The sequence below is a fragment of the Hoplias malabaricus genome, chromosome 1, assembly GCF_029633855.1.
Source record: "Hoplias malabaricus isolate fHopMal1 chromosome 1, fHopMal1.hap1, whole genome shotgun sequence".
Taxonomy (NCBI): domain Eukaryota; kingdom Metazoa; phylum Chordata; class Actinopteri; order Characiformes; family Erythrinidae; genus Hoplias; species Hoplias malabaricus.
Window position 1 is genome coordinate 10,196,333 of NC_089800.1, and position 21,592 is coordinate 10,217,924.

The 21,592-nt window shown below is 41.9% G+C and overlaps 1 protein-coding gene across 1 annotated transcript in view; it reads right to left on the reverse strand.

Annotated features, from left to right (window-relative positions):
- cntnap2a (contactin associated protein 2a) overlaps positions 1-21,592 on the reverse strand; it is a 355,408-nt gene that overhangs the window by 116,419 nt on the left and 217,397 nt on the right. Inside the window, exons 11-13 of the mRNA XM_066646476.1 lie at positions 15,758-15,864; positions 12,025-12,144; positions 10,304-10,504 (exon numbers count right to left, since the gene is read on the reverse strand). Coding sequence (XP_066502573.1) covers positions 10,304-10,504; positions 12,025-12,144; positions 15,758-15,864 — 428 coding nt within the window. The remainder of the gene's footprint in view (positions 1-10,303; positions 10,505-12,024; positions 12,145-15,757; positions 15,865-21,592) is intronic.

The following is a 21,592-nucleotide window of genomic DNA, read 5'->3' on the forward strand; positions in this document are numbered from 1 at the left end:
GGTCTACATATCTCAAAACATGATGAAAACTCAACGGCTCAGAGCATGTTCACATTAATGTGTGAATCTGGATCCCACCAACTCGCACACTGTGAAACAAGACCATCCAGTCAGTTTACTGTGTGTTGACTAAGTCGGATAAAACGAGCCGTTCTGATTCTGCTCTGCTTCTGACAAAAATACTTTACAATTGCCCCACCCCCTCATCTGAGTCTGTCCAACACAGCACTGGACCCACGTTTTTGTGAGAGTGCAAAGACGAGGTTAAACGCAGCAAAACAAGCACATTGAGAGTGGAGAAATAAGAATAAAACAGAGAAAACGGGAACGGAGAAACCGAGAAAGAGAACCGAGCGAAAACAGCTAGAAACCAGAGTTTTTGCTCCTCCTCACTGCTGTGCACTCAGGGTCGGGGTGAACAGTGAGCAGCTCATTATCATTTAAAGGAACAGGCGCTGAAAGGTGCTTTTTAGACAGGGGGTGAACACTGCTGTGGGACACAGGCACATTTATTCTCTTCTTCTCTAACTCTATCCTTTTTCTATTTTTCACTCTTGAATTCTGTCATCTATTCCACTTCTCACACTCTCCCTATTGTGATTTCTTTATCTCTTTCTCTCTCTCACTGTCTGTCTTTTTCTGTACTCTAAATCTCTTTATCCCTCTGTCATCATCCCCTTTCAATTTTTTTCCCTCTCTCTCAGTATCTCATCTTGTTAATCACTCTGCCCTTTACGCTTTCTTACACAGCCATCAGCCACAAAACCTTGTCACAGAGGACTGCTCACAGAGAGAGAGAGAGAGAGAGAGGGAGAGGAAAGAAAGAGGTAAAATGGAAGTCACTGATTGCAGCAATTAACTTAATTATATCTAATAAAAAATATATTAATTGTGAAACATTGGGAAACAATGTGTGGAATCCCCTTGAATGAAACATGTAAATGAGAAAGAGGTAGGTTGAGCAAAGACTGGAATGTGGCAGAAAAATAACTCAATAGACATTTAGAAATGACTATTAAAAGCACCTCAAAAAGCCAGAACACCAGGAAATGTAAATGCACTGAAGCGAAGCAGGTTTGGGCCTGTACTTACTTACAGCACTGGTATTAATTCAGTACTAAAAAGGAGGCTGTGTATCTCCAGCTGAACGTGTTTTGTAAAATGCCCCCGGACCTGTGACGAACTGGAAACAGCTTCCTCTGTTACTGGTATTAATCCACACTGTAAATGTGAAGTAGTTAAAGGTGCAGTGCATTCCTCGTAAAGCTGGAGAAAATGGCACTGATGACTTTTCTTACTTTTTCCTTGAGTTCATTGTCACTCCACAACGGAGCTGGACCTGACTGGACTCTCGTGATTGAGGTCACTTCCTTTTTCATTTGAGAGGATTATTTATTTATAGTTAAAAGGTGGTGCTCATCTACTGCACAGTTCCTAATGCTGGTTTCATATGTTTTTAAAAATGTTTTTGTGGTCATGCTAATGGAATTAATAATAATGAATATTAGATAGATAGATAGATAGATAGATAGATAGATAGATAGATAGATAGATGGATTGATGGATAAATGGATTGATGGATGGATAGGTGGATAGATGGATGGATATATGGATAGATGGTTGGATAGATGGGTGGATGGATGGATGGATGGATAGATGGATAGATGGATGGATAGATGGATGGATGGATGGATATATGGATAGATGGATAGATGGGTGGATGGATAGATGGATGGATGGATGGATAGATGGATGGATAGATGGATGGATGGATGGATGAATAGATAGATAGATAGATAGATAGATAGATAGATAGATAGATAGATAGATAGATGGATACTTTATTGATCCCCAGGGGAAATTCAAGGGGCAATAACATAAGAGTCAGGTAAAGTAGGGTGACCAGACTTCCTCTTTTACCCGGACATGTCCTCTTATTTAGACTTAAAAAAATGTCCCGCTGAATTTCACAAATGTCTGGGATTTTGTTTTTCTAGAGCTTACATAGAATTTCGAGAAGCGTTTCTTTCACAAACTAACCCCGCCCTCCCCCTACTCAGGGCGTGGTGCAGTAGCCTAAAATCTTCTGATTGGACGGTCTGACTGTAGAGCTACCGTTATTGGTTGATAACCTTCTCTGTAAACATTTAATTGGTCAGTCTGCACGTCAGTAGTCCTTGTTTACGTCAGGCAAAGCTCATGTCCCTACCCTCATCTCAAGCAGCTATGCCGAAACGTAAATGTAAGTTCTCGGATGAATTAAAAAAGAAATTCCCATATTTTGTGTAGCAAATAAAGGCCTAAAAGCACACATAGGTTCAGCTAAGCATAGAGCTACCCCCCCCACCTCCCACCGAGATGTGTCTTCTTTTTCACCATCTCAGGTCTGGTCACCCTAGGTAAAGTCAAACTTATTTGTGTTTATTTACATTACATACAGCTAATGAGAGAAGAGAATATAGCACGAGTGTGATGTATGTGGGAAGGAGAGGGTGGTGAAGGTTCAGAAGTTTGTGTCCAGGGTCCCAATATTTGTTAATCCATCCCTGAACGTTTATTCAGAGTTAAACAGAGGCCCTTTAGCTGCATTTGTTCTAAAGCTAACGATGTGGGTGGACGTATACAACCCTCTCTATTTCCCAGGCAGCTCAATAAGTGGAAAAAAATAACACTCAGGGAACTAAAAGAACCAATTTTTTATGCGTTATTGGGTCTTTTACACCGATTATCCTTTACAAACAAAAGCAAATTAAAAGCCCTGTTACACTGAGACCTATTTAAACAATGCCTTGAGCTAAAGGCCTCTATTTTGAAGAGTAAACCACCAGCTCATGAGCACAGTCGCATTGGAAAAGGATTGAAAAAGATTTGTCGTTGGGAACCCCAAATGCACGGGGCATTTCCTCACAGCAAAGTTATCGTCCTCAGAGCTCGCTATCGCAATTGGACGCTCAGCCCCTCTCTCCTGGCACACTGAACTCACAACTCATCCTTTAAACACACACTCGGCAATCAGGACCCCACTCAGAAAGCTTTTAGACTAAAACCCCGGGCCTATCACACATCCCCGAACACGCACTATACTTATTCATCCACTCTCCCGCTCACACAATCAGCCGCTGTGAAGGTCCTGTTTGTTTACTGTCGGGTGAAAGAGGCGGAGGAGGAGGGCGCTTCCATTCGTCATCATGAAATACATTTCTTCCTTGTGTAACTGTGCATTAATCATCACAGAGAGCGGATAATTTCGCCGTAAAGAGGACGATTTAAATACAAATGGAGCCCTGCTCCACTCAAAGAGGAACTGGAATTAAGAAAACATCTGCACCAATGGGATTATGGGTAAGAGGGGAGTTGGATGTGGACAACAATGAAATTCATCTTTTTTTTTTACATGTAGGGATACAATAATGATATCTGAGGCATTAACTAGGATTGAAAGAAGCATTTCAAATATCTACTGATGAGAACACCAACGCTTAAACCACTGCCCCACTAGAGATCTGATTTTAACAGTATCTGCTACACTAACGCATATGTCACGTGGAGTGTGAGGGAGACTAGTAGGCGGAAGCATGTGTTGAGGTTAGTAACCTTTAATACACACAACAGGAAAACAAACCTAAGACAGCAAGAGTAAAAACACAAATTATTACAAAAGAAATGAGACAAAGACTCTCAGGGCAGGGCTTTAATTACTTGCACATATCCTGCATCCGTTTGGCACTGTCCTGCATTGTTTGTTTCCTGCATTGTTTGTTCACGTTCTCAGAAAATAATCGCTATGCATACACAAGTTGCAGTATATGCGTAAACTGTAGGGGGCAGTGCAGGTGATCAACAGCATCACGATGGCAGAAGGTTTTGAAGAAGGCTGTGTCCGAGCCAAGTCTGGAATTTCTGGCATCTTTCTCTCTTCTGCCCTCTAGTGAAAACCTCCAGTTACAAGCGAAACACATAGACAAGTATGTGAACAGTTACGTTCACAGTTGTCTACATGAACGTCCAAACAGCAAGTACATTTCTACCCGTAGACCCTGTTTTCATTAACAGCTGAGCTTTTTCCTTTCTATTAATAACATGTATATAATAATTTGTATAAATTTCAAAATACATCCCCAAATGGTAAACAGTGATTTGACTTTAGAATTGCCCCGCCCCCTCGTCCAAGTCTGTCCAATCACAGCGCTGGACCCACATTTATGTGAGAACACAAAGACGAGGTTAAACAGACACAATGAGTGCGGAGAAATAGTTGAAACTGAGAAAATGAGAACGGAGAACAAAGAGAACCGAGAGAAAACTGATAAAAACCAGAGCTTCTGTTTCTTGCTTCTCACTGCTGTGCGCTCAGTGTCAGGGTGAACAGCGGGTGGCTCATTATCATTTAAAGGAACTGGGGCTCAAACAACTTAGACAGGGGGAGAAAGCTGCTGTGGGGTTTTGACCAAAGCTTTTTTTATATTTTCCATAAATCACTCTTAAGGTTGTTTTCAGGTTTTGGTCCAGAGTCTTTCTCAGAAAACATGCCCTAGTTTCTTCCACTTCTGCTTCTGTAGTCCATTTATTCTGCAGGATGTGATTCATTTTTCAGAATTGTGAGAAACCAAATGTTATTGATGTCGTATTCTTATCCAAAGGCGAATCCTTTTGAGAGAATGAACTGGAAGCTCTTGTCAGAAAGACCCAGAAACTGCCGGACTGAAGTGTCCGGTTCATTTTCCAAGCGCTGACCAATTTTTGATTCACTTTTAAATGAAATGTCTACATCCGCCTAGAAACTGAAAACATGACTAAGTTATAGACTAAGTTCTGCAGTTCAGAGAGTGACGACCCACATACAGGACAACACCCCTCTTTTTCTTCCTGCAGTTACAGCCTCTACAATTGTAGGAAGGTTTTACAGATGTTGGAACATTTCTGTGAGGATCTGATGGTGTTCTGCCACAATAAAAGTCAGGTCAGATGCTGATGTCAGACGATTAGCTCTGGATTACAAACACCACTCATCCAGCTCATTCCAAACTTAACGGATGGTGCTCTGTCTCTTCTGAGAACAGCTCAGCTCCTTCAATGCTGGGGGAGTATATGGTTTAAACCCCTCTGGTCTTCACTGGGCATTGATTGTTTCTAGAGTATCCCACTTCAAAAAAGTTCAAACTGTGTGTGTGTCCAAAATGGGAGCATCTGATCTCACTCATTATAAGAGGAGTCTACAAACAGCATTAATAACTATATATCTGTAAATATGAAATGTTTTAACCATTTTAAGATGTTAAGTTATACATACAAACTTTCCTACGAGGTCTACAATCTTCCAAACCTCTGGAATCCTGAGACTGACCACTGAACATAGAAGCATGAGGTTCACTCCCTCTGTGAAAGCAGTTTATTATTGGAACCAAAACCACACATCCCCATTAATCCCCCCTCCAAGCCCCGCGGAGCCCTGAAGGACTGCACCACTTCCAGACATTGGAGCATGGAACTGGGGCTGTTTGCAAACAGAATGAGGAAAAAAAAACAGAGGTCAAAGCAGCAGGAGATTGAGATGAATCCTTAACCGGGGTTTCACCCCTAGGGAGAGGCTCAGGAATCATAAAATTAAGAGAATTATGGTTTAACTTCCCAATTACTGAACTTAATGCACCTCGGAGGCGATTCTGATTTAACGCTCCATTTGACGTCCGAATGCCGGCCCACGCGCTAATGTGATGAAACCTGACAGTCAATTTAGAAAGCATATTTTTGGAAATAGAACTCCCCCAATACACCCCCCCCCCTCACACACACACACACACACATACACACATGCGCACACACACCACTCGCATTGTGAATTAGCTGAGTGTATCAGCCAATAAATTGCTAAGCTGTAATTACATTAAGCACTTTATTGGGAAAAGTCTTGACCTGGGACTGGGACCAAGAGCCTTGAATCCACACACCCTGCAAACACAGTGCTCACCAAACATTTGAGGTCTACATGTGGGGGAAAAAGACCCATATCAGTTTGCTCACTCTTCTTTACTCTCTGCTTTGATTTGTGGTCCTTTATTTTATCTGTAATGTGGAGAAAAGGGCGAGGCAGGATACAAGTTCATATATGTTCCATTTAAGGAAAATTTCATGGCTCATAAGTTGCTCTGTAATGGCTCAGGACACATTCTGCTGTTTCTCCTAAACTTCCTGAGGAGAAACTGAACGAGATGGACCAGAGATGTGAGACGTGGGGAATATATGCAGGAGAAAAAGGAGAGAGAAATGAGTGAATAGGGTTTAGCTCATCTAGCAAATCGGAGCACAGTTTGTGACTTCAGTGAGATCTCCACTAAAACTCCTGAGGAAACGTGTGAGATTACTTAAAGTATCAGGAAACAAACTAAGGTCTCCTTTGTCTTTCCATCTGATCTCATTATTTTCTAGAAAAAGCTACTGAGATATTAAGGAGATCTATTTTTTTTCTTTCCTCTGGGACAGGGCTGAAACACAAACTCTGAACAAGGTACCTGTGAGAGCTCAGTCCCATGACCTCAGAGCACTCACAGGTTTGCTGTTTCTCAATAAAAATATGAAAATAAACGTGTGTCGTCTAGTAGAGTTCCTGGGAAGTCACCACACAAGAGCAAATTTGTGATGCCACAGTGAATGATGGGATTTTTAGGTCAATCTGGTGGGGGAGTCACTAACCAATCCTAATTATTTTGGACGGAATTGAGAACAATATCAGGGTACTTGAACCATTCTTAGCGTTAATGTTCTTGAGTATTGGAACATAATTTCGGTAGTGGAAGATAACGTCAAGCAAGAACACAAGAATATGAAAACACACACTGAGAAACAGCCTAGGTGAACACGAGGGGACAGGACAACCATAACACACAGGGCATGTGACAGGGACAGAATGTGCCATTATTCAGTGCTGATTTACTTTTAGTCTTTTAACTGCTCTCTGTTTAGTCAAAATCTCCATGTCATGAGAAAATGTAACTTTATATTGTGTAACAGATTAATCAGAACAGACTGCCCTTCAGAATTTAACAGGTGGCGCCCCCTCCAGGCTGTGTTCCTGCCTTGCGCCCAGGGATTCTGGGTAGGCACCGAAAACACCGCAACCCTGAACTGAATGAGCGGTTACAGACAATGAATACACATGCACGTGTGGTGACTTCTCAGGAACTATATAGAGGTCACAAGACCTCTAGTGAGTGCTCTGAGGTCATAGAACTGAGCTCTCACAGGTACATTGTTCAGAGTTTAGCCACCTTTGTGTTTCAGCCCTGTCCCAGAAGAAAGAAAGAAAAAAGACCATAGTTTGTTTCCTGATACCATAAGACCTCAGTGATCTCATACATGTCTCCTCAGGAGTTTTAGTGGAGATCTCACTGAAGTCACAAACTGTGCTCCGATTTGATAGATGAGCTAAACCCTATTCACTCATTTCTCTCTCCTTTTTCTCCTGTATATATTCCCCATGTCTCACATGAATGAACTCTAAGAATGAACCTATAAGAGCAGACATGTGCATGTCTTTATGCAAGAATGGCTGTTTGTCCTCTACTAGAGTTCAGAGTTTATGGAGTATGGAATAACTATTCATATGGCCCTGAAAAAGAACAAACAAATGTTACAGAAATAAAATGTACAGACCCCCCTTTAGAATTTAACAGGATAAATCCAGGAAAAAAAAAATCTACATCTTGTTTAATTTGTAGTTGCAGTTTGTAAAACACTTACCATTCACTGTCCTGTCTTCAATTTTGAAACTGGAATGGCTTTGTTATGAAATGCTAAACTTTTTTTTACATTATATTCAATCAGCTGATTTTTGGTGTCTGTCTTTTATTCTGTTAAATTATACATTCTTTACTCTCCTCTGTATCTGGTTTAACACTCCCTGTGTAGCAGTTTAACTCATGTTTAGGAGGTGTTACATAAATAAAATGCACAGATTGCCCTTTAGCGTCTGTATGTCCCCTAATTAACAGTGGATGGAAACGCTAATGGATTTGTTCTCATTATCCATCGCAGGCTGCACATGTGACTCCAGAATAATCACGGCTCAGGGGCGCAAAGTCAACAGGAAGTCACACAGCAGCCGCGACACGTAGATAAATCTCATCATTAGTCCCTATACTAACAGCTCTGTCGATAGGCCGGTTTAAATGATTAAAAAGCTCCATTTCCAAGACAAATCGCCGTCCTCTGTGTGGAACATATGCGCACCAGAAAAGTTATGCTCTGTGAGGCAACAACAACTGAGAAAATGGACACGAATTGATGACCACAGCGAGCCACGGAGACGCGCCATAATGAAAACATTGATTATCGGCACTAGCCTTTTCGAGCTTAATATTGTGATGTATTTGGTGAGTCAGGTTCAATATCACTGAGCCATATTGGTAATCAGTGCACTCAAAGAAACATAAAAAACCATCTCAGCTGGACATTACATGAACTGGTCTGATCCAGTCTCATTCTACAACATTTTTATTCATTCATCTCCATCATAAATTTCCATTTCTTTTGCACCACCTGAAAATATTGCCCATTCTGTAGGACGTTTATGAACAGTGACCAGTGATTACAGTTTAATGGTTCATAAACTAATGGCAAGTCCACGTTTTTCAGTTTTTTAAAAAACAGCACGTGTTTCCATGGCAATGGAGTAAAATCCTATTAACCTCTTAAAAAGCCTCTTATTAACCTTAAAATGATTTTTTTTCATTATTAAGGCTTTGTTACAACAGTCTTTACCTAAAAGAAAAATAACTATTATGCTAATTAAATCGAATGAACAGCATGTTAACAGGTGTTACTGGTTTACATTCGCATTTAGCAGCATTAGCATGAATGTTTGCTTTGTTATCTGATGGGACTTGATGACATACAGCAGAAAGCACACACAGATAAAGAGAGAATGATGGAAATAACATAAACAACCGTTTAAAATGAAGAAAATGAGATAGAGAAGAGGCCACAGGGAAAAGAAAAGGTTTTCCACAGATTAGCAGCAGTAGCATGGGAGCTAGACACTTCTTGGACATTAGCACACACACACACACACGCACACAATGAAATAAAATGAAACACTAAATGAATAAATGATCAGGGCTTGAAAATTACAGAACAACTTGTCAAAATAAATGGAAAAGGGTCTGGAAAAATGTCTGCTCTCATTTTAGAGCCAGTCTGTTCCTTAGCTATAGCTAATTAAATAAGCAGATAATGCTAAGAACACTTAGCTACTTCTTTAGCTTAACACTGAAAGCAAAATCTTCATTGTTCTCTAAATTCTGATTCAGGTAAATGATTTGGTGAGTATACCCTCACAGAGAGCAGTAAAAAAAGCTGAAATAAACAAACATTACTCACTCCTACCCTCTATAGATGTTACAGTTACCAACAAGGCACTGTTTTGTTTAAAAGCGTGATGTTTTCTGTTTCTTTTCAACATTCAGAAAACAACACACCTTGTTTCATATCACTTTCAGCACACACACGCAGCTGTGAAGAGTGAAACGAGCAAAACCAGCATCAATAATCAACTTCAGCTCCTTGTTTCACCATTTCTCTTCTAAATCACAACACATGCGCATCTGTTTAAGCCATAAACAATGACAGCGGCCCGGCTTTAGGCCTTACAGCGTATAAAAGCTGAATTTTTCACCTTCATGTCGCTGAATACACATAAGGCACACTGCTGATAATCCTGTAACACAAATGTGCAGCATGAAGACACTAAAAAATCCTCCTAATCCACATGACACACACACTACTCACACTTAATCCCATATGCTGCTGTCCATAGTATCACTACACACACACACACACACACACACACACACAGTAAGGTTCACTATTTGAGCACATTTTTTCATGTATTTTTTTTTAATGGACAGCAGCGATATACAAGGTATGTCACAAGATTTGTGGACATCAGCTTGTCCAGTATTTCTTCTGAAAGACAGGGGTGTTTTTCATCCCACTCTTCCAGCTGCAGTTCTAACAGAAGCCATCAGGCATTTCCTCCAATGTAAAACTGGCTGGATGTATAATAGATTCTGTTACCTCCATGTGTGGGACCAGCTCTATGGAGCATAAATTGGCTCAGTCGGGGAGGACATGCGTGTTTCCTGATCTCAATATATGAACTCTACCTTAAATATTGTTAGGAAATCTTTGTTATTAAAAATGACTTATTGCTCCCTTAAATTCGAGAGAGTCCAGAGTAGCCACCGCAATTGTAGCATCTTACATTTCAGTACCACATAGACCCAAAAAGCAGTGCATTCATGCGTACCTGGAGTGTTGAGAAGGCGGGACATGCGGCAGTTGTACGCAATGTGCTGTTCGCAGTGTTCGGCGCTGCTTGTGATGGCGCTGATCTGTTCCATGGTGGCGCTGTAGTTCAGCTGGAGAACTGTCCGCCTTTCTCTGCTCGAGCCAGATACTGGCGTCTGAATCGGCAGGTTATTCACCACCGTCGTCCACACTTTATCCTCTAAACACACACACACACAACATATTTTTATAGTCTGTTATACACTGCCCTCGCAGGTCTCAAACAAACCTTGAGACAAACCTTGAAGCCTCATCTTACATTTTATTTAATTTATTCCCACTTTATATCACACTTTTCATACACAGCACCTTTAACAAGCGATTCATTCATTCATTATCTGTAACCGCTTATCCAGTTCAGGGTCGCGGTGGGTCCAGAGCCTACCTGGAATCATTGGGCGCAAGGCGGGAATACACCCTGGAGGGGGCGCCAGTCCTTAACAGGGCAACACACACACACGTTCACTCACACACTCAGACACTTTTTTTTTTAAACAAGTGATTCATTTTTGGCAAATAATATAACTGTAACTGTAATTGTATACAGTTTGTAAATGTAACTGCTTTTAAGAGAAAACCCAGAGAAACAAACAGAGCAAGTGGTTAAAATATTGGTGACATTTATTCTTATGTACACAAATTCCAGAAAAATTTCGAGGTCAACAAAAATGATTCTGTTAATGTCCATATATTGTGCGATAAATCAATAATACAAATATTGTGACAAACCTAAGACTGTGTGCAACTATTTACAAGCAGCATTTTTACCCTAAACAGACGCAGAGTACAGACTGTGAGTGGTTATTTATAGTGATGGATGTTTGCAAATTCTTCCCATTAAAAGATTATATTTTTTTTCTGTTGCGGATGCCTTTCTCAAGTCCTGACCATATTTCTCATCCTCCTCCTGCTTGCTTGTGCTCTCCCTCTCAGGAATCAAGTTCAATGAACTCGGTTTTCCATTTGAATCCGCAAAGCCACTTTCATTTAATTGGCATCTCCACTGTCCATCGCATTAGCGCTGAGATTTCTGGGGTTTTCAGAGGAGGCTTCAGGCCTTCTGGCCCAAACTGATAGCACTCCACCATTCATGTGTCAATATGTGTGATTTCTGTAAGTGACTTTTTTCATATTTGATGTTTGTTTGGACTACGGGGACTTTCAACACCGTGGTCCAAGACTGGCTCGGAGCGTAACGGAGCCAGGTTGCCGTGGAAACAAATGGGCCGCGATGTTAGAGCAAATGTTTGGCCAGAGATCGGGGCGGTGCGAATCTCTCAAATGCCTGCAGTTGGCTTAGGGATGGAAATGTTTGTAGTTTTCTCAGAGGGAAAGAGCCTCGGGTAAAGAGCGTGTCTTATTTAAACACTGTGAGCTGCTCTCATATGGCTCTCTAATGCAAAGTAAACCTTGGGGTGTTTCATTAGCTGCACTTAAATGCATATCCAAAGTCTAAGGAAAACAGAACTCAGGATTAATGAGCGCTGAGAATGAAGACTTTTCTTCAAACACACTGCATTAACTCTTTAAACAAGAACCTTTCTTCTTGACTTAACATGTCAAGAAGGTGTTAACTTATGGAGTGATATATATGACATATCGCATATAACAATCATCTAGGCTTAATATGTCTGAGCGTAGTGCATCATGGACATGTGACAAAGCATCAGCTGTAATTACCTGTCATGTTGCAAATTACTTTGAAGGGTCCTAGGGGTCCGCTGCCATCTGGATCAATCCAGTACAGGTCTGAAGATCTTCCCACATGTTTATAAGCCTCACACGACTGTTCATAGATGGCTTTAAAATAACAAATAAAATATATATATCAGAAACACTGACCAGTCCAACAGAAATAGTCTTTGCTGTGACATTGTTTTGAGATAAGATTTGGGCCCAACACATGTTCCTTGGAAGGGCGCTGTACGTCAAATAGTGCCAGATTTAACCCTGATTTAATCCGATTTTCCATCTTCGTTATTCCATGTTAATCTCTGTAGATGGATGGGGTTCTGTGGGTGTTGAGGGGAAGTAAACTCTGTGTGCGGTAAACGTGATGATGCCTGGTTACCATCACCACCACTGGAGTCCCCTTTAATGAACCGTTTTACACCAAAACACCCTGAATGACTTTGTTCACCAATTAAATTGAGAAATCAGTAAAAAAAATCCCCTTTTAACCTGAAATAAATGTAAAAGCTTTGATTATGAGAATCACAACATGGAAAATTCTATTTAAAAAAGCTCTTATTTTAAAAACTCCCCATGTGACTGTAATCAAAACACCCTGAGTCTTAAACACGATGCTTCTCCAGAAGGCAGTTTGTTTAATTCTACGTCCTTGAAACACAGCGGAAACCAACTTGCGATAAATGCGCAATCTTATGCCATTCTGGAGCTGTGTGTGTTTTAAGGTGGATCTAAATGGAAGTGGATATGGGATTGTGTAATGCATTATGTAAAGCCTCCCCACTGGGCGCCTTTTTAGACAGAGAGAGGCATCTTTACAAACACACATCACATATCAAACAGCTCCGCACGCCCTGGAGGGATAAAGCGAAAAATAAAAATAAAAAATCAGTTCCTGAGCTGAATCTCCGCCTTACTGTGTTTTTCTGGGGGTGTGTAGCCAAAAAACAAAAAAAGGAAATGCATTACTGGAGTCCTTTTCTAACTTCAGAACTCATTTTGTCAGTCTCACCTGCTTCTGACTGGAGAGCAGCAGTGTGCATGATGCCCACGAGGCAAACAGAGCCATGTAATTTGGTTAAGTTTGGTGAGAATAGTGTGGTGAGAATAAATGCAAGTACACTGTTAATGACTTTTAAATGACTTTTAAATTAATATAGAACTTGGCATAACAGGATACATATTAACTAATAAAGTCTTATTTTCCCCTTCCAGAGCACCCCCAACTCCAAATGATACAAACCAGACAGTGGATTTGTCCACACTGGCTTGTGTGGCTCAAGGGCAATACACAAACCACACATGGTGCTAACTGGCTAAACACTAAGTATAAATACTAAGATATATTTATTACTCGTAAAAAAAAAAAAAAAAAAAAAAAAAAAAAAAAAGAGCAAAGTGAAGGCATTTGTTCTTTCCATTTCAGCCGCTTTATTTAGACTCTGTTGGGAAAAAAAAGGAGAGAAACAAATAATAATAATAAAGGTGTGAATTAGATTTGGTAAAAGTGACTCAGGGTTTTCAGGGCTTTTGCAGAAAACAGCAGACAGCTGTAAACATGCACACAATTGAGTGTAACGTAAGTGCTGCTGAAAGGCCTGTGCAGCCCCGCTGATAAGCTTTTATGTGTGGGCTATAAATGTGACGACAAAGAAAATAACTCCTGTGTGAGGAGCCTTCAGAAGGAGCCTCGACCTTGTCGAGCCAGCGGGCTCCTTGACTCCGGCGATTTAGCGCCACAACGAGCTACTGTACATAAGCTGCCTTTCATGTCCTCCGCAAATCGATGAGAAAAAAGAAAAGAGGCTGGTTTCGGATTTTGTGAGTCTGCGTCGCGAAGGTCAGCCCAAAGCTAGAGCAGGAGAATGGCAAAACCGCAAAAAACAAATGAATTTCAAATTCTATGTCTGTGTTTTTCGCTTCTCTGTTGTTCCAGGTTTAAACCAAAGCAAGCGTTGTTTACCGGAAGGTGTCGGAGAATTACATCTCAGTGCAATTTAAACAGGTTTGAGTGACAGCTGTGTGATTGTTGCCTGTGTCTTACTGTTCGTCTCGTCCCCACCAACACAACCGCTTTGTTTATATAGGTCCCAGGGGTCCTTAAAAACAATCCCCCGACACAGAAAAGCAGTGACAGAAGGAAAGAGTAAAGCTCTGCTTAAGCAGCTGATTCCCAAAGATCCTCACACACAGCACAATTATCCTCTTCTCCTTAAAACCAATACAACAGTGGGTAAACATATCGAGGCCTATCATTATAACACTGCTAACCAAACACTTTCAGCAACCCGGTGTCTTTACTCCACTGTGAAAACCTGTGAGTGAATATAAACAGACCACAATTTCCCACTGATTTCACTCAATATTAATGCGTCATATTTACTCCTGTTTATTCAGCAGTGCCTCTGTCCCAAACAATACTACAGACATCCACAGGAGCTAACACCTGATGTAGCACATTCAAACCCTTGGATGGACACAGGGGAGTGAATGAAAATGACCTTCTCCTCCTTTAATAATCACAGCCGAATGCTTCCAGATGTGTGTTCACAGCCCCATTCAACAGTAGGCGTGTGTGTGTGTGTGTGTTCTAAATAGTGTTCTAATTTAACCAAACTTCTGTACAAAGACCTTAAAAGCACATTTCATATTTATAATTAGTGAATTATTAATATATACCCACTGTGGACAGTGGAGCTGCTGCATATGAGTCTATTATCACCATGCCCAGTGCTGAGTGATGGCTGGAGAAGGAGAACAAGCATAGAAATCATCACTGTCCAAAGGCAAACAGCTACTGGATCAGACACAGCAGTGCTGCTGAAGTTTTTAAAGACCTCAGTATCACTGCTACACTGACAGTAGTCCACCAACTAAAAACATCCAGCCTACAGCATCCTGTGTCCACTGATGAAGGACTAGAGGATGACCAACACACACTGTGCAGCAACAGATGTCCTACAGTCTTTGACTTTACATCTACAACTGTACATCTGTAATTGTGAAACGACACAGTGCTCCTGTATGGTCAGTGGAGTGTGTGTAGGAACAAGGATATGGGGTGAGGTCAGGTGCAGATGTATGTTGGAGGATTACACAGTTCCACTGCTCCACAGCCCAAATACTGGGGCTTAATATCCATCGAGCCCCAAAATAAAACAAACCTTTTCTCAATTAAAGGGAACACCTGTGATTGTGGGCAATCATAGTACTCTCTTTAAGGTGGAACGGTGTGTTTGAGGGGAAAACTGACTGTTGTTTGTATGTGTATGAAGTTTAACTTGTCTACGTTTTATTCACTCTTTGAATTACTACAGAAACTCATTTGTAACTGGAGTTGTTTAGTTTTGTAGCACTTTCGGTAATGCAGTTAACCGTCCCCTGAGTTTAGTAGACATTTCCACCTTAAGTGATCCAAAACAGCAAAAATAAGTCAATATTACCCACCTGCGGAGCAGGAATAGAGCAATATCCTCAGTTTGGTTTGTGCTTTTCAACATTTAGAGTTGTCTTAAATTACTCCAGATGCCTCCTGCCATGAGCAGAAAGAAGGAGAGAGAGAAACCCTAGCATACCGGACTGAGCCAGTCTGTCTTCTCACTAATTTACAGACACCGGGGCTTCGTAAACACATCAGACTGATTTCCAACACAGACTGGAGAGCAGCAAATGGTGAGAAATCATGTTTGAAATTTTAATTGTGAACTACGCCCTAAACACTTACACGTGTGGCAGGTGGCTCCGGTGTAACCCGTCCCGTCGCAGCTGCAGCTGAAACTGTCCCAGGTTTGAGTGCATCGTCCCCCGTGCTCACAGTGATTGGGCATACACCTGGAAAGAAGAGGACAGCACATCATTAGAGCACCCGGACCTGAAATCAGGGCTAAATCAGCCTCGCATCAAATGCAGCGCCAGGCTTAGCCTCCCATCCAGTGTCGCGGCATTTCACCCAGAGGAGAACGAGTCAAATTAGCACCTATTTTATTCATCCCTCTTTGTCCGTCTCCCTCTTTATCCGTCAGGGCAGGGCCTGGCTGCTCGGAAAGGCTTTATGATGGTTTTGATGTGAGCGCTCAGTGGAACACATCATTAGAGGCCGTCCGAATAAAAACGGAGCGTACCCTGACAGCATCCTCCACTCTCAGCCTACACTTAGCAGAAAATAGGAAAAAAAGAAAGCTTTTTTGTCAAAGTGGATATATTCTCTGCATCTACACAACAATTTAGGAGCGAAATCCTTTTAACTGAAAAGTTTTCCTGCTCTGAAAGGAGGCGTCGTTGTTTGAAACAGAGCTGAGTTCGGAGTGGAGGCCACTCTTTAAAATCTATGACCAACCAACATTAGACCAAGTCATATCTAAATATAGTGTGTGGCTGTAGGAACAAAGGTAACCATGGTAACGCTTTCTTTTACATCCCCCCAGAGTCGGGGAGATGATCTGTGTATGATAAGTGAGCTACAAACGTAATTCCAGCCATTAATTCATTAATTCATTCATCTTCTGTAAGCATTTCATCCTGTTCAAGATTGTGACGAGTCCGCAGCCTGCTCAGAATCATTGGCAGAGACAGAAACACCCTGGAAAGGGCATCACACACTCACTCACTTTCTCTCTCTCTCTCACACACACACACCTGTCGACAATTTCACACCACAATTACTCACTCACCCATTCACTCACACACACACAACTAGTCACACAGCAACTGCACATGCGTTTGGACTGTGAGAGGAAAGTGAAGCACATGCAGGAAACCCACGCAGACACAGGGAGAACACACCACTATCCTCACAGACAGTAACCCGGAGGAAATCCACACAGACACAGGGAGAACACACCACACTCCTCACAGACAGTAACCCGGAGGAAATCCACACAGACACAGGGAGAACACACCACACTCCTCACAGACAGTAACCCGGAGGAAACCCACACAGACACAGGGAGAACACACCACACTCCTCACAGACAGTAACCTGGAGGAAACCCACACAGACACAGGGAGAACACACCACACTCCTCACAGACAGCGACCCCGAGACCCTGCAGCTGGATAACATTGATACCACCTGCAGAACCACTGTGCTCATACTAGCTCATTTTAATAAAATAAAGAAATAAACACTTTCCTTAGGTGAAAATGAATCAATTTCTTAATTTTGGTCGATACGATATTAATCCATTATCCATATAAACAATAAATCAGAGAAAAAAAATGCCAAGAACTGAAAGCAACATGACATCACCATCACACAACATCTTCTTGGGTTTGTCAACATTTTTTGTCATATTTTTAAACTAACTTTAAAATTGAGTGCAATTAACTGATGGCAGCTTTTGAACTACAAGGGATATTACAAATCTGATTGCGCCAATCGATTTCTGAGACAATTCAGGTCTTCTTTGATATGTTACAAGACCACCTTCCCATTCGAAAAGTTTGCTTTTGATCCAAAATTCGGCTTTTAAGATGGCGGCCATTTTCCGGACATAGCCTAAAAGATAAGCCTCCTCATCCGTTACTTGCTGGGGTGTTCAGATATGGCAATGTCCCTTTTGTTTCTAAAATATAAGGGTGTCCTGTGACTTTTGACTCACAATGTGTAGTTTATAAAAGCCTGTAAATTTTATAACAACATCACGCTAACTGTTTGTAAACAATAATAATAATCTTCGGTGCCTAAGACTTTTGCACAGTGCTGTAAGTCTGAGTCGTACCAAAGTCCAGGACTGGATACTGGACTCGGTACATCTGGGTCCCTCTCACATTGGAGCTCCACATTGCCCCCTACAGGAGATCCCTGGTTGTAGGCTAATGCTACACTCAGAATATAATTTCAAGGGGAAATGACAGTGTGTTATCATCTCTTTGAAGCAACAAGGTATCAAAGTAAAGGCGTATGAACCCATCTCTCAGGCCTACATCATCAGCGTAAGATTAAGCTTTGTCGGCCCAATGAAAGAGAGAAGCCTATTTACATTCCTATCACAGAGTGACCTCCGCTCTTTCCAGCCTTTTCTTTGTGACGTTATCCCCCTGAACTCTGAGAATCGAGGCGATAAGCATTTCCCAAAAAGAGAAGCTGAACACACAGAGATTACAGCAATGCAGAGACAAAGCAGATGAAGAATCAAGGCTGTGTAATTCCCATCCAGAGCACACCAGGAAAGATTAGTATTTTTAAGCTACGGAGATTTCCCTGCTCTTCCTTTATCTCCGTCTGGAGCCAAAGTCCTAATTAAAGCACCAAAGTTAAAACAATTAATGGCTTCACTGCCTTTCTCCTCAGCGTAATTAGTCTTCTTCGGAGGTGCTTTAAATTAGCAGAGGGATCAGAAGGGAAATATGGTGGCGCATTTGCGGAGATGTGGAGGAAAAGGAGGAGGTCCCTTCCCTCGTCGGTCGCGTGGAGAATCCATTAACACGGCCGAATCCGGCGTGAAACTGAATTAAACAGCAGAGCAATCCTTGAGAAGCTAATGGTGGTTAGGACAAGGAGGAGTGGCAACTTTAAACATGGTCAACATCAGAGCACTCCGACAAACCCGCATTCACAGAGTGGTTGGATCTCCTGGGGATGCTGTACTTAGCTAGAAGCATTCACCATCCTAATATTCTTATATATAAGCTCTGTTCAGAACGTGCCTTCTCCTTTAGATGATAACGAGCTGCTCACAGTTCACCCCGACCCTGAGTGAACAGCAGTGGCTTTTGCTCAGTTTTTTTTGCAGCAGAAAAATCAGAACAACTCATGTTTTCCAACAGAAAAATTACAGGGTTGCCTTGTTTCACTGTGTATGAGTTGGTGGGCTCCGGAGGCATAGATTAACATGCATATCTGGTATCTGGTTAGAGTCAGATGAGCTATTCCTTTGTTTATTCTTCCTTCAGTTCAGACTCTGAAGGCCTTTTGTTTTTGCTGGCAAGTGCAAAGGAATCCTCTGATCACATGTGCTTTACAAAACCAGATTTAAATGACATGTAAGAATTCACATAAGCCTATATCACAGTAATCATGTATATTGGGAAATTTCTCTGCTCCCTGGTCCTAATGAATCCCGCTGTGGGACCTGATGGGGCTTCAGAAAGGCGCCCGAAGCCATGACACGCTGGCTGTAGGTGCTGCATACATATATCACCTGAAGTACAGTCTCTGTGCGAGCTTCAGTGCTCCAGGCACAGATGGTCAGGGAGAGAACCCAATTAATCTGGACGTCCTGTCACAAAAGGGCCAGGTCTGACAGCAAATGTCCTGTCCACCCTCCGCCACTGAGAAGGTGGCAGAACTCAGGTCCAGAATATTTCTCTATTCACAGCTCCTCTCATGAGGCGTCGGTGTTGACCGTGGAAATGATCAAAGACAATGTGCACACATCCTCCCGAAGTGGGTGAGAAAACAACAAATATTAAAAAAAAATAGTGTCCAGACATGTCCAACCCGATGTTTCAATCGTTGTGGCCTTCATCAGCCACAATGTGCATGTTAAAAAACCTAGTTAACTTAAGGGTCAAGTTATGACATCACAAAAGTGCCCATCTACCTATAATTATGTGAAAATTCACAGAAGTGTTAACAATTTAACAACAAATATTTGAAGATCTGGAGCCCACCAACCCAGATATTGTGAAACAAGTCCACCCAGTCGGTTTTCTGTGATTGTTCTTAGTCTGAAAACATGGGATAAAACGAGTCGTTCTGATTCTGCTCTGCTTCTGACGTCAAGTGCAGAAACTTTAGAATGGCCCCTCCCCCTCGTCTGAGTCTGTCCAATCACAGTGCAGGACTTGCGTTTATGTGAGAGCGTAAAAATGAGGTTAAACGCAACAAAACACACCCAACAAGGGCAGAGGAATAAGAGCACTGAGCACAAACAGAAAACAAGAATGGATATGCTCCTCGATCCTCACTGCTGTGTGCTCAGGGTCGGGGTGAACAGTGAGTGGCTCATTATCATTTAAAGGAACAGGCGCTGAAAAACAGGGCTGTTCAGACAGGGGGAGAACGCTGCTGTGGGGCTTGTGGGGTTCTGACTAAAGCAGGTCACAGACGTTTCATTAAGAACCAGAACTGTGTTCCACTGTGGAGGATGTACCTCCTTTAACCAAACATAAATAAAATGTTATGCTCTTTTCCAGCGCACCTGGCTGACACTGATTGTTGTTGTTTAGCTGCAGGTAGAAGTGCTACATAATAAAAAAGGCATATGTCCACTTTCAACTCAACGTAAACCACCCCTTATGTTCTCATTCTTTAATAATTGTCCAAGCTAACGTTAGTGTGCTAGCCATCTGTCAGCCACAGGAGTTATGTCCAGGTCCACTTTATTGTAAAATATAATTTATTAAATATTATCCTCAAAGTGATGTGAAGAACTCAGTGTTCATATCTAAGGAAACTGAGAAAGCTGTCAGCGAGGGCAGACCTTTATTATTGCCCTCGGCTCCTCTCTCTCTCTCTGATATTGTGTGTGTGTGGGCAGTGCCCGGCACAGAGACATAATAAAGACAAAGTTACAGACAGTACTAACATCCGTCTACGATGTGTGAATCGTCTTTTCGACGAAGGCTGACGTTTTTCAGGAAAAGTATTCATTTAATTTTCCCTGACTCGCTCGTGTTCATTGTTCCTGCCCCTGCTCGCTGATTCCGGGTGGGCTTCACACCCGCCGCGACCCTGATCCGTCTGAACCGCCTGCAAACGATGACTGAACAAATGACTTAAGACTTAATCGACTCTGAAAATCCATATTTACAACAGGTTGTATCTTTGAAAAATCCAGGCCACTATGTGTTGGTATAATGGCTGTTTACCTGATGAACAGATTGGCAGTTAGTGCTCTCCTCCAACACCAACCGCCATGGAGAATAAAAGACACAGAGCTCAAAGACACAGAGCCTTTAATTGTAAATAAAGAGAGAAAAGCAGTATCAACTTTTAGAGTCTCGACTGTTACTCTAATGGTCATTTTGGCTGAAAATAAATTAATAAAATGGTGTGGTCTCCAACTTTTGCACAGTGATGTATTCATATGACCCATAGCAGTGTTCTGCTATAGTATTACTATGTGTGTGTGTGTGTGTGTGCGTGTCAGTGATTCTGTGAGCTGTTCTTGTTTACTCCTGCGGTCCATTCGCTCTAATGGAAAGTGACAGTTATAAAATGCAGCTATTATGGACAATGAAAGGATGATAATGTTGGGCTTAAAATGCTGTCACCAGATTAGACTCGGAGGGTTTGGGGACAAGACCCCCAAAGCACATGTCTCCTAGGAGACAGGCACAGTAATACCCTCGCCAACAGATGCGCACACACACACACACATCTGTCCTATTCATTTGATTAAGAGCACTGTGCAAAATCTTGCAGATTTCACTTGTAAAAACACTGTATAGCATTATGTAAATACAAACATATAGTAACTCACTGCTGGCTGGGACCCCCCTCACTGACAGACAGACACACACACACACACACACACAAACCTTGCTGTGCTGGAGAAGCTCTGACCAAAACATTAGAACCATCACAATGTGGTCCTGGTCAAAGTGGCTCAGA